General features: G+C 36.6%; 2 protein-coding genes and 1 pseudogene across 2 annotated transcripts; 2 read left to right on the forward strand and 1 right to left on the reverse strand.

The window, feature by feature from the left end:
* Positions 1–1622, forward strand: LOC104759833 (putative F-box/LRR-repeat protein At3g18150). Its single transcript, XM_010482712.1, has 3 exons — positions 1–957; positions 1080–1253; positions 1371–1622. The coding sequence occupies exons 1-3, from the start codon at positions 1–3 to the stop codon at positions 1620–1622; spliced, it is 1383 nt and encodes a 460-aa protein (XP_010481014.1).
* Positions 9859–12945, reverse strand: LOC104759834 (annotated as a pseudogene).
* On the forward strand, positions 13205–14774 carry LOC104759835 (putative F-box/LRR-repeat protein At3g18150). The gene is made up of 3 exons (XM_010482714.1): positions 13205–14143; positions 14260–14433; positions 14532–14774. Exons 1-3 carry the CDS (start codon positions 13205–13207, stop codon positions 14772–14774), a joined length of 1356 nt encoding a protein of 451 aa, XP_010481016.1.

An 18143-nucleotide genomic window follows, 5' to 3' on the forward strand; every position in this document is an offset into this window, starting at 1 on the left:
ATGGCAGGGGGCAGCTTCCTCATCGCCGCTTTAAGAGCCCGTAGGCACCGTAAAGGTTATCGTCGTCGCCGGAAAATTAAAAGAGGAGTAGACTCAATCAGCTCTTTACCGGATGTGATCCTCCAACATATACTCTCCTTTATTCCAACCAACTTAGCCATCCGAACTTCCCTTTTATCAAAACGATGGAGGCATGTTTGGTGCGATATACCTTCTCTCTTCTTTGATGATGATGATGCGACAGTACGGAAGGCTACTTCGATAAACAAAACCCTAAGTCTCTACAAAGCTACCAAGATAATAAATTTTCACCTCGAATTCAGAACCAGCCTGAGGCAGGATATTACTCCCGAGATCAACAGGTGGATCGAGTTTGCCATGTCTCGCTACGTGGAGAACCTGTGTCTGGAGTTCATTTCACCCTATCCCTGTAATATTTATAAGCCTCCTGAGATCATCTACATCAATAATCCCTATTACACGCAGGAGATGGTCAAAGAAACTAGGTTACATATTTCTGATATCATGACTCCCGTGTCTTGGACATCCCTGAAGAAGTTGTCCTTGCATGGTTTTAGTCTCTCTGATGAATCCATGGCTAAGATTATATCTGGTTGTCCTCTTCTAGAAAGCTTAACATTGCGTGGATGTGATAAACTGAGTTTTCTTGATCTCAGCAAATCATTGCGTCTGAGAACACTAGAAATAATAATCAATCTTTGGTATCCGGAGCAAGCACAAATTGTGGCACCACATATCCATTATCTCAGATTGATTAACCGTCAGTTTTCATCTACCATTGTTGATGCGTCGTCTTTAACTGAAGCTGAACTCGACATTTCCTTTGGCCTACTGAGGCCGACCTTCGAGGTTGATTTTATTCAAGACATGGCGCTAAAGATGCTAGAGAAGGTGAAGAATGTCGAGAAGCTTACTCTAAGGGGAAACTTTCTTCATGTATGTATATTATATTGGCATCATTAATTCTTCCATTATATATTATCACTATCTATAAGTCTATCTATATATGTGAATCTCGGTATTAATTCACTTTATATATTTGTTTGCTTTGTTGATAGTATTTATCTCTTGCCGAGGTTCGTGGTGTTCCTTTTCCCATGTTGAAGGTGAAATATTTGACTCTTGAGACAGCAATCTTTCGGTATGTTATTCCTGGTATAGAAAGAGTGTTACAAAATTCTCCTGATTTAAAGAAGCTAACAGTAAGCGCAAAGAATTGCAACACCATTCCGGTATATATATATTTACCATTAACCTCTTTTACTAATTTTCTTTGACCTGATCCCTTCTAACTAATCACCGAATATATTCAAGAACCATTTTTGCATTTTTTTTCATCTGTTGAGCAGGAGAACCATTTTGACAACTACTTGAAGCGAGAAGGCTTGAATCCGGATCAATGCTGGAGATCAAAAGATCATGGGGTCGATTGGAACAAGTCCCTTTGGGATGTAAGTTCAAAGCATATGGTTGTTTCACTCGTGGAACTCGTGCTTAAAAACACCAAGTCATTAGACAAGATAATCCTACTTAGGTTTAAGTTCAAAGATTTGGTTCCACCACTCTTTCACAACAACAATGTCTCCATTGTGCTCAGATGACTACGTAGTGAATCATAGGGTTTAGTCTTTTTGAACCTTTTATATTAATCTCTGGAAATATATAAATTAATTATTTAAATTGTCCTGTTTATTTATGAATTAATTTCAAAAAATATACAAATATATATATATATATATATATTTGAAAGATCTCTATCGAAAATATGTTATATTATTATTAATTTATTACATTAGTTATTGTTGCGCTATAGCATCTATTTTTTTTCTCAATAGAATTAGGTTAATAGTGTTGTATATTAACAGTTTTTTGTTTAAATTTATTTAATTCAAAAATAGAATTATTAAAAATTTATTTTTCATTTTTTAAAATATATGATTTTTTCTTTACTTATTTTGACATAATTTTATTCTCGGATGTTTAACAAATTTTTCATTTTTATCTTTGAATATATTAGCAATTTTAGATTTCACACATATCAACATCTTTTCCATATACTTTACATGTGTCGCAATCATATTGATGACTAACTATGATTTAACCCGCGGTACACCGCGAGACAATATTTTTAATTTTAAAAATTTAAAATTTATATTGTATTTATTTCTTAATTTATTATTGTTTTATTAAATTTTAAAATATAAAATTTTACAGGTATTTGATATAAGTATTCAAAGTATAGGATTTTTGTAGTGTTTTCAAGGTTTTAACCCGTGTGGTATATGTTAAAAGTGTTAAAAACAAAAAAAAATCCACTTAACTTCCTATATGGGATTAATGCCAACATGTCTCACCAAAATCAAAATAAGTTTTTGCGTAAAAAAATAATCGAAATAAGTTTTTTTATCAAATTTAATTATGTTAATTGTTTTACCAAATTAGCATATTTTTATAGTTTATAATTTTTCCATGTCAATATATATAGTTTATGATAATTAATAGAATTTTATTTTTTTTGGTAATTCCTCAAAAAATAAAAAATAAACCAAATTATATAGGGGGTTTTCAACATATTTAATGTGATATTTTATAATTGGATTTTCGGTTTAGGAAATTTATTAATGTTAATATAATTATGGATATTGTAAACTTTTGTTATGGAAACTTTGTTGTATATCATTTAAATTTGAGAGATTCTAGCATCCATAAAAATAGTTTTGGAGATTTAATGGGTTAAAACTTTAATGGGTAGAGTTGTTTTTGGAAAAATTGGAATGTATAGATGTCGTTAAGGTTTTATGGCAATAAATGTAACAAATGTTGGTCAATTTAAGAAAGTTTAGTATTTGAGTTTCTCTGCAATGTTATTTATGGAATTGTTTTAAGGATTAATGTTATAAAAAAAATTAAATAAATAAAACTTAAAGGGCATAAATCAAAATGTACTTCAAAAATGTTAATATAGACTTTGAAAAATCAAGTTTTATATAATAAAAAGATAAGATGTATAGTCAGAGTTTCTTAATAAAGAAATACATGGTATTAGTCAATGAATACATTTAAGGTAAATGTAAATATATTTGTGGAAAAAAATATATCAAGATAAAAATTCTATAATGTGTTTGACCTACTTGACCCTATCCATCTATAAAATGGGGTAAACTGGTAAAGTAGAACACAAAATAAAAAGAAGAAGAAGAAAATATGTCTTTGCTCTACTATCGCCTTCACTCTTCGTCAAAGTAATGTTTTTTGTTCTTGTACTCATTTCTCAAAAAAAAAAAGAAATTTGTATATGGTGATATGGGCTTGGATCTCGTAAAGTAAGTATCTATCATTGTATGTTGGCTCTTCATGAATGCTGTTTTCCTCTTTTATGTGCTTTATGTCCACTCTACGCCAAATGAAAATATGGTTTTGATTGGTTATATTATTTTTATTTGACTATAATTTGTATCCAGTTATACATCGTCATCTCTAACCAAATTAACAAAGAGACTTATCATTTGTTTGTAGTATTTTTGTTGATTTGATAGATCGAGATGATGACACTGTTTAATACAAATTATAGTCAACAAAAAATGTAATCAATCAAAATTACGTTTCATCCCCCTACCGAATTATTTAAGACATATAACGGAGATTAGACGCATCGAAGGAAAAAAACAGCAGTCAACAAGAGCCAACATGTTACTAAAGAAAAATGATCAATTATCACCATAAAAAGAAGAATCATTACAAGAAAACAACAATCTTACTTTCGACGAAGAGCGAAGGTAGTCGTTGAGCGATGAGATCTGTGAAGATATCTCACTTTTACCAAAGAACATTATCGAGATTTGTTGGTGTGTGTACGGAAAGAACGTTTTCGAATGGAGGGTGAAAGATTATAATTTCCTCTTTGACAAATACGTTGCCACAAAATATTTTATTAAATTGCATGCATATACGATAATTTAGTAGCGGGTTTTTTTAGATACTACATATTTTTTTTTTTCATCTGACACATTATCGTCCAAGAATTCTCCATCCTCAGACAAAACATCCTCCATGTCAACTTCAGGTGAGTCTGTTCCTGTTGGTTGGCTACCAGTGTCGGGATTTGCATGCGTCTTGTCCCAGATGCTCCTCCTGTACGACCTCAGTTTGATCTTATCTTTTTCTTTTTTGAAATTAATGTTAAATTATATTCAAAAAAAAAATTACAGTGTTACAACTAGTGCATCGTTTATTTTGAGCTTAAAAACTGAACTAAAAACTAGAGAACAACATTAGCTGAAAATCAAATACGAGACTGAAATCAAAGTTGGAAACCCTCATCATATCATCGATCCCCCAAGCGACCAATGGCTAAAAGCTGGTCTTGGATTTGTCGCTCCACCCAACCTATCAAAAGATCAGCAGACTTCGGTGCATCTCTATGTCTTCGCCCATTTCGCTCTCTCCAAATCGTATATACCACCACTTGAAAAACATATCGAAAAAGAAAACCCTCAACCCAGGGCAGGTGAGACTGAGAGATATGAGCTATTAACGAAACCCAATCCGTTGTGTAGCTAGCCTTGAATAAACCTTTTGCCAGTGCAGGCCAAACAGCCGAGACAAAAGCGCAGGAAAAGAAAAGATGGTCCCGAGTTTCCAGAGCAGAGTTGCAGAAACCACAAGTCCCCACAGCCCCATTATTCCATAACACCATTCTAGCCCCAGTTGAAAGTCGATCCTGAGCCGCCAACCACACACAAAAGGAATATTTGGGAGTACAATGAGTAAACCAAACTCCCTTGTGCCACGAAACCAAACTACCTGCAGTACGTATATGGTTCCATGTACCCTTTGTTGAGAACCTTGCCCGAAAAACATCATTCCTCCCTCGCCAGAGTGTTTTATCCGCAGCCTCCACTCTGGCATCCCGTTGAGCAAACAGAGCTTGTTCCAGTTCATTCAGCTGGTTCCCACGATGTCGACGCCTTCGCCGAAGGGTCCACGCTTCAGCCAAAGAACATTGTTTACTAATCCCCATATCAATAACCCCGCGCTCACCAACCAACTCCATGAGACAACCCATATCCGACCATCTATCAAACCAGAATGAAGTTGTTTCACCATTTCCCACTTCCACTCTGCAAAAATCCGCAGCCACACCCCTAAGCCTGAGGAGCTTTTTCCAAACCCAAGAACCTACACTCGTAGTATCCTGCACTGACCAAAAAGATCCCTGTTTCAACAGGTTTGAATAAACCCACTGAACCCACAAAGAGTTACCCTTCGAAACAACACGCCAAATCAACTTCAGAGAACTAACCACATTGGCTTCATTAAGTGATCTCAACCCTAGCCCCCCCCTCTGCTTTGGGTTTGCAAACCACGTCCCACGAGACTTTTGCCTTTTTAGGATTCATATCTGGTCCCGACCAAAGGAAAGCCGCACACATCGAATCAATGGCATCCAAACAATATTGAGGAAGGCAGAAAGCACCAAGCCAAAAATTGCACACACTCCAGATAACAGAGGAAATCAAATTGAAACGGCCTGCACAGGATAAGTGTCGTGCTATCCACGAACCAATACGCTTCCGTATTTGCTCCAGCAAGGGAGAACAATCTGCATAAGTAAGTTGCTTTGTGACCAACGGCAACCCTAAATATCTAACCGGCAAGTGTCCCACGACAAACAGTAAAATCTCCCTCAAAGGGTCGACGTTCCCAGCCAAATAAATTGAAGACTTCTCCATACTGATCCTTAGCCCTGATATCTTAGCAAACTCCTCAAAAACATCAACAATCCCATTTATTGAACGTCATTTTCCATCAGTAAGCACCATAAGATCATCCGCAAAACTCAAATGAGTTAGGCCAAGATGCTGACATCGCGGATGATAACCAAATAAGCGATCCCCCGCAGCCTTGTCCAACATCTTTGATAGGACATCCATACAAACAACAAACAAATACGGTGAAAGAGAGCAACCTTGACGAAGCCCTCTCGAACTACAAAAAAATCCAGCCAGCTCCCCATTCACTTGAACCGAAAAAGAAGCTGTAGAAACGCAGAGCATTAACCAATGAATAAATAATGGCGGGAATTGCATCGCAGAGAGAGCTTTAGAAAGAAACGTCCACTGAACCGAATCAAACGCTTTTGAGATATCAATCTTAATCGCACACCTACTGGAGATGGTATCCTTATGGTAATCCTTAACTAATTCAGTGGCTAATAACACATTTTCAATCAACAAACGATCCTGAACAAAAGCTGACTGGTTACTTGATATGAACTTTGGGAGTATGCGCTTCAGTCTATTGGCTAAAACTTTGGATATCACCTTATACAGCACATTACAACAGGATATAGGCCTATAATCCTTCATCTGCCTTGCGTCCAAGTTTTTGGGGATGAGTGCAAGAATGGTGGCATTGACACCTTTAGGGAGAAAACCCTTCGCAAAAAAAGACTGAACTGCCAATACAAACTCCCTTCCTACTAACGGCCATGTAGCCTTATAGAACTCTGCAGTGTATCCGTCTGGGCCAGGAGACTTATCACTCGGCATGGAAAACAAAGCCTTCTTAATTTCCTCACCCGACACTTCCTTTACAAGAGCTTGGCAGTCGGCCATTGAACAACGGTACGACAGCAAACTCTCCAAACCTTCCACTGTTGGACCTTCAAAATCACTCGGAATGGCCTGTAAAAAATCCTTGAAATGCCTTTCAGCCTCCACTTTAATATCCTCTCCCGTCACCACCACACGACCATCATGACACTCTATTTCACGGATACTGTTTTGCATTTCTCTCACTTTAGCCGCCTTGTGAAATGTTTTATTATTTCTGTCCCCCACCTGAAGCCAATGTAACTTCGACCTCTGTTTTAGATATTTTTCCTCCAGTCCTGCTAAGAAATCCCATCTTCTATATGCCTCATGCTCCTCTGCCATGGCTTGTGGTGAAGGATGTTGCAGATTGGCTTGCTGCTTGTGACATAAAGTTTGAAATGCTTCCTTTTTCTTGCGAACCAAATTCCCCATTCTCTGTTTCGCCAGACTCCTCAATCGAGGTTTAAGTGCTTTCAACTTCTTAGAAAAGCGAAAAAGAGTGGAAGTTGATAAAAACAGAGGCTCTGTTTCCTGCCAATAGTCACTCACCAGAGGCAAGAACTCCTCCATTTCAGTCAAAACATTTACAAACTTAAAAGGTCGCCGCTTAACTTGAGGAATAGCTTCACACTGAACCATTAATCGGCTATAGAGGTGGTCGGAGCAACCCCCTGCAGCAAAAACAGTATAGCTCTGCGAGAATATACTATCCCAAACTGCATTAACCATCACCCTATCCAATTTCTTAAGTATCAAGTCATCATCCCGCTTGTTACACCACATATACAAGGGGCCGTGAGCAGTTAAATCAACCAACGAACAGGAATTAACCACAGCCTGAAAATCCCTCATTCCCACTGTAGTCAACGGACTATCATCTACCCTGGAATGTTCTACCATGTCCAAAGTTTTGTTAAAATCGCCTAACAGAACCCACGGCTTATTACGAAATAAGGGAGAATCATGATGGTCCCGAATCTCCTGCCACAACACTCTTCTGTCTTCCACTGTATGTAATCCATACACGAAAGTGCAGAAATATTCCTCCTGATTTTCCAACTTCACCGAACACGTTATGACCTGATCACTTTTATAAACAGGATCAACCCTCACACTGTCCCTCCAGAGCACCCAAATACGCCCTCTACTACTATGCTCATAATTCGTCAACATTGACCAGTTTGGGAACAACTTCTTCCCCAACCGCAAAGCTTTCTCCTCTTTAACTCTAGTCTCTAACAAACAACCAAACTGAAAATTACTCCTCTCCACCCACTCTGTGATCACGGAATGCTTAAACGTCTTATTTAACCCACGAAGATTCCATGAGAACCCAGACATTAATGGTTTGATGAAGGCTTCCTCCCCTGATTTCTAGGTGGGTCCCTAGTCACAAGTGCAGGAAGATTAGAAGCAGTTTTCTGAGCCGTTTTGGTGTGTCGAGGCAAATAAGTTCGCAAAGGGAGCTCCTCTGTCGAACTCTGTGATTTAGCAGCAGTACTCCGTGGACGTACCGTGACCAGTGGGGTCCCCAGATCCACAGAACCTCCAACTGCAGGTTGAGCAGGTCTCATCTACATCCGTCCCCAAAGCTGCAAAAGATTTTTTTAACAGCGACTCACCATCAGACACCACAACGTCTTTTACTTTGCTTGGACTCATCCGAGTTGACTTTGGCGTAATCCAAACCTCCTGCTCTTTCTCTACCACTACCTTGTCAACCCCCTCGACCACATGATTAACCACCAGACCCTCCTTGTCTTTCTGTACCGAAACCTCAGCAGGTGATGTTTCTTGCGAATCCTCCATCACACCACTTTCCTGATCCCCCTCTTTAGCGACACGTGAATCGGTAGTCAGAACAAGTGCACCAACATTTTCTGATTGCTGAATCGTAGCCACATCCCCCTTTCCCACGGACATACATGCATCACTGAGGTGACCCCATTTTTTACAACATCCACACTTCAGTGGAAGCCAGGGGTAACTATATGTAATGACAGAGTCCAACTCACCCTCCTTCTCTCCCATGAACACATACTCCACCGGTAAATCCTTTGTCAGATCCGCTTCAATCATAACTTTAGCTTCCTCAAAACTAACACAATTCTCAGTTGTAGAGTGCAAATGAAGTGGTTTTCCCACTGCACTCGCCAAAAACTCCACACCCTTGTCCGTGAACAGATTCGGTGGGATATTATTGATCTTTACCCACAAGGGGACCGACTTCAACGCTGGCTGAGCCTCCTCTACAAAGGGCGTCCACTTTGATACGATCATAGGTATGTCCATAAGATTCCACATCCCCCGGTTGAGCACCCACAGCCTCATACCCTCATGCCTAATCCGAAACTTGACCGCATAGTCATTAACAGCAAAAACATCAATCAGCGAAGACCGATCCCCAAGATGCCAGATCTTGTTCACTATCATGTGGATCTTACCCACATGAGGAGCTTTCAAGTTGAGAAACTTCCCTATCACAAAATTCTCCCATAGCGGTTTAGCACCCGCGAAGACCTCCTTAGGCACGATAACCTTCTCCTTACCCTCCACCTCCACAACTTCGAACTTTTGTCGAGTAAACACACGCTTCTGAGCAACTTGAAGGAATGAACGCTTAGCCGTCGCAACAGGAACCGACGAAGAAACATCCCGAGACTCCCACTGATTTTGACTACCTCCCGAACTACCATCTCCTGACACCTCCCTCGAGACCCCCTTCTCCGTAACCACCTTCTCTACTGCAACCCCATCAACAATCTCCGGCATAACCGCCCCAGGGTCGCCCTGAGAAGCCGCCGACGGCAGCATTCTTGGCCAGAAAGCAAAAAACCCTAATCACCTTTTTATCGCCTTTCCTTTTTTTTAAAAATCTTGTATTAATAAAAACCCAGTTTGATCTTATCATGGACTTCATAATTAAATCTTGTATTAGCATATCTATGTAATAGTTTCTATGTACATTTAACGATGTCATATATATGTGTTACATGTGACTTACTACGTACGAAAGGGTGTGAGTAAGAGACGTAACTTGTCGGATAAAATACAATCGTTAGCAATAGTTAAGTAGAGTAGTTACATTATGTTGTTATTTGTTAACATCTATGTAAGTGTGTAATGTTGCCGAATATAATAGAGAAAAATTTTCCAGTTATAACCAACTTTAATGATAATCATTATCATCTTAAGTTACTTTCACATTGCCTTCTAACATGAGAAATATAAGGAAAGTAAATCAGATGAACTGGATGTTGCACTTTGTTGGTAGAGCCAGCAGATTAGCTTGCAAGATGTTGTCGTTGTTCGCGTCAAAACTAACTTTCACAGTTTGAAGACATTCCAACTTGCCCAATAAATGTCTCATCTGTTTCAGCTCTTGAAAAGAACCTCCATACCCTGAAATCTCTAGCACCTTCACTTGACATATACATAAACAACATGTTGTCTCTTCCTTCTTCTTCTTCTTTACAATCTTTCTCTTCCTAGCATGCTTCTTAGAGCTGCAAGCACAAGCATCTCCACATCCTTTTGTTACTTTGTGCACAAGACCATGAAACCAGAGCAATTTGACATGTATAATGATGGGCAACACTAATAACAAAAATAATCTAAATAAGGAAATTGATAAATACCTTGAGGACTAGTGTGTGTAAATTTGAACAATTCTTGAGTAAAAGTGGCATTACTTGCCAATCCTTTTCCTTGTTACTCTCAATAGATAAATTAAGGAGATTCTTGAACAACGGCATGGATTTACAGCGGAAATGAAACGCCTGATTTATATATATGATCACAGCCAAAACCATATATAAGTGAGAGACTTGGCTAGCAAGCTTTTTTATATACAATGGATTATCATTCTCCACAGTACAAAAATACAATCAATAGACGAGAGGAAAAGTAGTAGCAAAGACTAACGGACAAGTGAAGGTTTGTAATGTTGGTTATACCCGCAACTACATTTGTAACATCACCAAACATAGCACCATCATAAACATCATGAAGAAGATCATCATCATCATCAGAAGTATCATAATCTTTAGTTGACCCTATAATCTGAGATTCAGCCTGGCTTCGACAAGCGAATCCAAATCAACAAACTCATACTTTCTGAAGACATAACTAAAATAGTTAAGGTAGACAAGACTTGGTGCTTCAAAACAAGCTTCTTCGTGATACTCATTATACTTTGGACATTCGGTAAAAACCACAAAACCGAGAAGTATGGATCTCTCAAATCATTTCTTACGGTAGTAAACCAGATTTTGCTTGCAATTAAAGGATTCTCTCTGTTTTTCTCTAAACAAATTAAGTATCACTCTTGTTTTCTCAAAGCAGCTTAACTTAAGTATCAAATGGGGACTCACCTAAATCAACATTCAACAACAAATCCATGGTAGGAGCATTGCACAGTAAGCTCACTCTTCATATTATGTATTTTCAGATCATAAGCACTATCAAGAAGTACAACGCATACGGCATACATATTAAAAAATCTCAGAAACAGAGTTAACTCCAATGAGATATATATATATATATATATATATATGTATATAAGCACAAATTCATGTTAAGTTACTTTCACAGTTTCACTCTGCTACATCAAAACGAGGGAAGAAAAGGTCAGCTGAACAGGATGTTGCACTTTGATGAAAGTCTAGGGAGAGTCAGCAGATTAGCTTGCAAGAACTCACTTTTGTCCTCAACAAGACCAACTTTCACAGTTTGTAGACATTCCAACTTGCCCAAGAAATGTCTCATCTGTTTCAGCTCTTGAAAAGAGCCTCCATACTCTGAAACCTCTAGTAACTTCACATGACATGTCCATAAACAGGACAATTTCTCAACCTCCTTCTCTACAACCCTCCCCTTCTTGATGTTCTTCCTCTGACGCTTCTTAGGGATGCAAACACATGCATCTCCACATTTGTTTGTTACTCTATGTACAAGACCCTGAAACCAGACCAACCAAGGGCGGACCTACGTTCACATGAACGGGGTCAGATGACCCCCCACAAAATATAAAAATAAAAAATGTTACTATGTATTCGTTGTTGGTTTTGGTAGAGTTGGTTGACATTCACGTAATTGACCGCTGTATTGTGAGTTCAAATCTATGTCGAAGCAATGATAAATTTCTTTTTTTCCTGTTTTGTTTATGTTATATAGGCTACCCACCACTTTTCTTATTGATTTTTATATAATTTTGTTACTGTTTTAATTAAAAGTTTCTGGTAGACCTTTTATATGTGTATTTTCAGTTACTTCGTAATATTACCATATAGTTTTCATCAAAAAAAAAAAAAAAAATAACTATATAGTATGACTCCCTAAAAAAAAATTTCTAGATCCGCTATTGAGACCAACATGAATGGGCAACACAAACAACAGAATCTCAATAAGGAAAACTGATAATCTCAATGGGTTGTGATGTTGCTTATACCCGCAACTAGTTGTGTAAAGTCGCCAAATATAGCCTCCTCTGGTTCATCATCAACATAATTGTAACCATAATCCCATAACTTGAGACTCAGCCTGGCTTCGACAAGCGAATCCAAATGAACAAACTGATAATCATCGTAGACATAGCTAGAATAGTCAAGGTACACTAGACTCGGTGCTTCCAAGTAAGACAGATCGTGATGCTCGTGAGAGTCCGGAAGATTAACCAAAACCACAAGTGGCTTGATGGATGCATTTTTCACGAATGAACCGCAACATGGCGGATATTCATGAACAGCATCACGTATGAATAACTCTTCCAAAGCAGGGCAGCCATGAAGAATCCGATAATGGTTGTCAAAATCAATCCCGTAATCAGTTAAGAGAGAAAGTGATCTGAGGGAAGGGAGAAACACATGCTCAGCTTCAAGACAACACATTCACCTGACAGTGTGAGCTTAACCAGTGTCTTGCTCGTGAACTACTCTGTCTCTATACGGAGGACATATGTATCAGTATGCAAGTGTAGTTCCAATAGACCACGTTCCATAGCAGTCCAAATCCAACGGCGGTATGTATCGTCGCAGTCATTTCTAGGTACATGACACAGAGTGAACCTCTTCATGGGAGGAGAATTGCTAAACAGAGCCAGTGCCTTCTCTACGAAATCAGAGAAGCGATGTGAACCACTTAAAGCTTCTTCTTCGTTTGGATAAACCATCGATTCATCAAAAGAAAGGCTGTCTACTAGACCCAGAAGATTCCTCCACCTCTTGGACAGAACCGATGTGGAAGCAGCCTCTTTTGTCGGAAGCAAAGACAGGATTTTGCCAAGTATCTCATCTGGTAAATTACTTAACGAATCTCTAGCAGAATCCATAGCCATAAATTAGGGTTTCAATGGTACCTACCAAAACCCCAAACTCGATTAGGGTAAAAATGGATTCAAAGACGATCCTTTGAATCGAAGGAGAGAGAGAGAGAGAAAAGACTAGGAAGATCGAAAAGCTTTGGGCCATGTTTGATTAGGTTTAGGTCCTAATATAATATACTATTTATGGGCCTTGGAAGAGTGAGACTCACGTTTTACTATAAACATACAAACCCGACGAAAATCACAAATTGATAGTAAATTAAAGATGGCAGGGGGCAGCTTCCTCATCGCCGCTTTAAGAGCCCGTCGTAGACACCGTAAAGTTTATCGTCGTCGCCGGAAAATTAAAAGAGGAGTAGACTCAATCAGCTCTTTACCGGAGGTGATCCTCCAACATATACTCTCCTTTATTCCCACCAAATTAGCCATCCAAACTTCCCTTTTATCAAAACGATGGAGGCATGTTTGGTGCGATATACCTTCTCTTTCCTTGGATGAGGATTACGTGACAACTAGGAATGCTACTTGGATCAACAAAACCCTAAGTCTTTACAAAGGTGCCAAGATAATAAATTTTCAACTCAAATTCAAAACCACCCTGGCGCAGGATATTACTCCCCACATCAACAGGTGGATCGAGTTCGCCATCTCTCGCAACGTGGAGAACCTGTGTCTGTATTTCGGGACACCTTGTTCCTTTCCTGATTTTTTCAACGTCAACTTCTCCTCTGTCAAGCAACTCAGACTAGTTATGTTCAACATTTCTGATATCATGACTCCCGTGTCTTGGACATCCCTGACGAAGTTGTGCTTGAGTGGTTGTAGTCTCTTTGATGAATCCATGGCTAAGATTCTATCTGGTTGTCCACTTCTAGAAAGCTTAACATTGTGGGCATGCGATAGACTGAGTTTTCTTGATCTCAGCAAATTATTGCGTCTGAGAAGACTAGAGATAGCGTACAACATATGGTTTACGGAGCAAGCACAGATTGTGGCACCACAAATCCATTATCTCATATTGATTAACCGTCAGTTATCATCTACCATTGTTGATGCGTCGTCTTTAACTGAAGCTAAACTCGACATTTACTTTCTCCTACTGATGCCGACCTTCAAGGATGATATTATTCAAGACATGGCGCTAAAGATGCTAGAGAAGGTGAAGAATGTAGAGAAGCTTACTCTCGGGGGAAACTTTCTTCATGTATGTATATTATATTGGCATCATTAATTCTTTCATTATATATTATCACTATTTCTATATATGTGCATCTCGGTATATATTAATTCACTTTATATATTTGTTTGCTTTGTTGATAGTATTTATCTCTTGCCGAGGTTCGTGGTGTTCCTTTTCCCATGTTGAAGGTGAAATATTTGACTCTTGATACAGCAATCTTTCGGTATGTTATTCCTGGTATAGAAAGAGTGTTACAAAACTCTCCTGATTTAAAGAAGCTAACAGTACGTGCAAGGGATTACAACACCATTCCGGTACGTATTTACCATTAACCTCTTTTATTAATTTTCATTGGCCTCCCTTCTAACTATATATCTAAGAACCATTTTTGCATTTTTCATCTGTTGAGCAGGAGTATCATCTTGACAACTACTTGAAGCAACGAGGCTTGAATCCGGATCAATGCTGGAGATCAAAAGATGGGGTCGATTGGAAAAATTCCTCTTGGGATGTAAATTCAAAGCATATGGTTTCACTCGTGGAACTCGTTCTTAAAAACACCAAGTCATTAGACAAGATAATCCTTCTTAAGTTCAAATACCTGTTTCCACCACTCTTTCACAACAACAATAATGTCTCCATTGTGCAAGGATGAGTGGTGAATTGTAGGGTTTACTCTTTATTCTTATTGAACCTTTTTTCTATATTGGGTCTTGGTGAACGATCATTATTAAATGAACTAGGTACTGAGCCCCCGCGATATCGCAGGGGAACTCAATTAATAAAATATTTATAACAAAATTTCTATTAATATTTATTAAGTTATTTAATAATAAATTCAAAAAATACAATTTTAAAATGTACTTCTTATATATTAATTGAGAAATATTTTAAAAAATAACTTTATTGTTACATGTGATTAACAGAAATTTCATGTTGACGTAAACTTTTAAGTCCATTTAATTAGTGATTACACTAGAATATTTACAGATTTTGCTATTAGTGTAATTTACACATATCTCACTCAATTATATTAAGAAAAAATTACAATTAAAATATGCAAATAAGGGATACAAATTTTTACAATTAAATAATGATTAATGCTATAAACATATGATAGATGGTTGCATTTTTTAAATAATATTTAAAATACTTAAATCCAAATATTTTGTTTGGTTCTGCTTTATTTTTTATTTCAGATATATATAATTATTAGTTGTCTGCAATTATACATTTGAACATATTATATCCTTATGTTTATTCTCACATAATTATATAGGTAAATATGTTTATATATGTAAATGTTAATATGCTGGTATATGATATCTCCATATAAAGTGTTAATTTGAAAGACATGTAAAATTATTTATTTTCTAAATTTCATATGAAAGACCCGTGATTCAACATCAGGTCTAGTATTTCGTGACGAATCACCAGTCTAAATTTTTCCCGCTTCTATCTAATACATACGAACATGAATGTATAAGCCAATGTACATGTAATATTCTCTCATTGATATAAATTCTCTTTGTCCTTTTTCAGTTAAAGTACTTTTATACCATATGTCTCCAAAAAATCCAATTTCACCTTATAGAAATAATAATGGATATTGAAAATTCAAATAAAGTCGATGTCTACTCCAAATTCGTTGTAAACTTCCAGATTTCAGTTGTAAAATTATGTCTCTCTCCCATTGTGGAATGGAACTAAAGCAGCGCTATTTCATTTGTCGAAGGAAACTCATATCTATCCATTGCTTTTCTAAATACTTTTGCTTGAACATTAAATTCATCAACAATCTGAATTAACAAGAATACTGTTTGTTCATCAAGCTTATAAGTTCCATCTCAATTCATGACTGCAATTCGATTTTTTTTTATCTCATTTGTTGTATCAAATATATACATTTGAGAGAATTTAGGCTTCTCCCCTTCACCTGGCAATAAGGATCCTATTCGATGATAATTTTTTCCATGTATCTTAAAACAATACAATCCATATTTATTTTGCACCCAATAATCAAATTTTGCACCCATAGAAGTGAAAGCAAGAATAGAGTTATAAGCTCGTATATATCTAAGAAACAATAGATCACTAAGAAGTTTCTTTTTAATACCTATGGACAATTATACAAGACATTTTTGCAAAAAATTAAAATAATAGACGTTTAGTAACTGGATCATATTCGGAACTTTCGTATAACCAAACCCAAGCATTACATTATCCACATTGCATTAAAATATTTTCTGGAATTTTTTTAGATGGTCGACCTTTTTTTCTAATTAAAAAATATATAAACTAATTATGTATTATATCGTGGGACTCAATAGTATAGCGATGAATTATATTTATATTCTTACATCCGTTTTTTACTTGTTGGAATGTTTACATTTGATATTGTATGAACTTGACAATCTGCAAATCGTTAAAAGTAATTAATTTTGTTACAAATTTTTTTAACTGTCAAAAATAGTATATGAAAAACAATAACTACTACTGATTGTTTAGAACTACTTCGCACTTCCATTTTATAATCCATATTAATTTTTTTTATCTGGTACAAACAATAATTTATCATATTGTCAGTCGAAAACTTACCAAAGAAAATAACATAACACATTGTAAAAAATAAATTCTTGCTAACTTAATGACTAAAATATAAGTATATAACAAGTTTCGATCGGCCGGCTAAATATGTAAATGTCTTGCACAACTAAATTAATGGTTACAAATTTAAATATACCCAGGATAATTAATTGTTAATCAATTCCCTTGAATTACTTTAAAATTACTTAAAAGTAATTTAAAAATAGTATTCTATTAGTAATCCACTAAAATAGTATTCTATTAATAATGCAAATGTAATTTTAGTTAAATTTACCTTTTTGATTACAAACTATTGATTCCAAAGTTCGATGCTATTAACAGCTAACTAGGATAGTATCCGCGCTACGCCGCGGGTTGTTTTTAATTTATTTTATTTTGTCACTTTTGAATTCATAATTTATTTTATGTTGTTTGAAATCAGATAGAGAAGGTGTTTTTTTGTCGGGACGTTTGCAAAATTAGACCCCTTATTTGAGTCAATTGCAAAATTGGACCCCTCTTTTTCTCTCTCCAACATTTGCCACTTTCTCCCTACTAAATCCTCTGCCATTCCATGTATTCACATAAATGCCATTATTTCTGATTTATTTGAATTTCTTGCGAAAATGTTTATTACATCCATATCCTCATCTTCTTCTTTTATTTACGGTTGTGCCACCGCCATCAATTTTACAACCACCATGAACAACCAAATTTGAAGCTCTTAATGCTTCAACAACCCAAATTTGTGAGCTTAAATAACACCCAATGCTATGAGAACTTCATTTTCTTCCATCTCCTCTCCATTTTAATCTAAGAAAATTTGCAAGTGCATTTATCTTGTTATATGTCATGATTCTTGGATAGTGATTAAATTGGTGCTGGGTTTCTTCTGTGGTGACTAAAGACGACGTCCTCGGTGCTTGACATTGCGAAACAACCACCGATAAGGTTATTTTCCGGTAGATTTCATGATTTTCCTTGATTTTTTTGCGAAAGTAGACTTCATTTGTTAGTCTAACCGTCATAATATCATGTAAAGTCTACTCTGTGGTCAATTTTGCAATTAAAAATTTATCGAGTTTCGAGCCCGTAGACTGCAATTTCAGTCTCCTTAATTTCATTTGAAAACAAAAAAATATGGTTCAGACTGCATTATAATCTTTCCGTCAGATACTTCATTTGCAGTCTACTAAGGTGTATTTTTGCAATTGACCAAATTCTTGACTTTTTAGTTATGACTGCCGGACGAAGTCTTCTTACGATAATAAACGAGTAGACTTCCATAGTGACTATTTTTGCAATTGACCAAACTATTTAAGCATTGACCGTAATATTAATATATTAAAAATATATTAAAATAATTAGTTGACTGCAAAAGAAGTCTACTATTTAAAAAATGCAATTGTTGGTCAATTGCAAAAATGACCACGGCAGA

This window comes from Camelina sativa, chromosome 17, assembly GCF_000633955.1.
Source record: "Camelina sativa cultivar DH55 chromosome 17, Cs, whole genome shotgun sequence".
Lineage (NCBI taxonomy): Eukaryota > Viridiplantae > Streptophyta > Magnoliopsida > Brassicales > Brassicaceae > Camelina > Camelina sativa.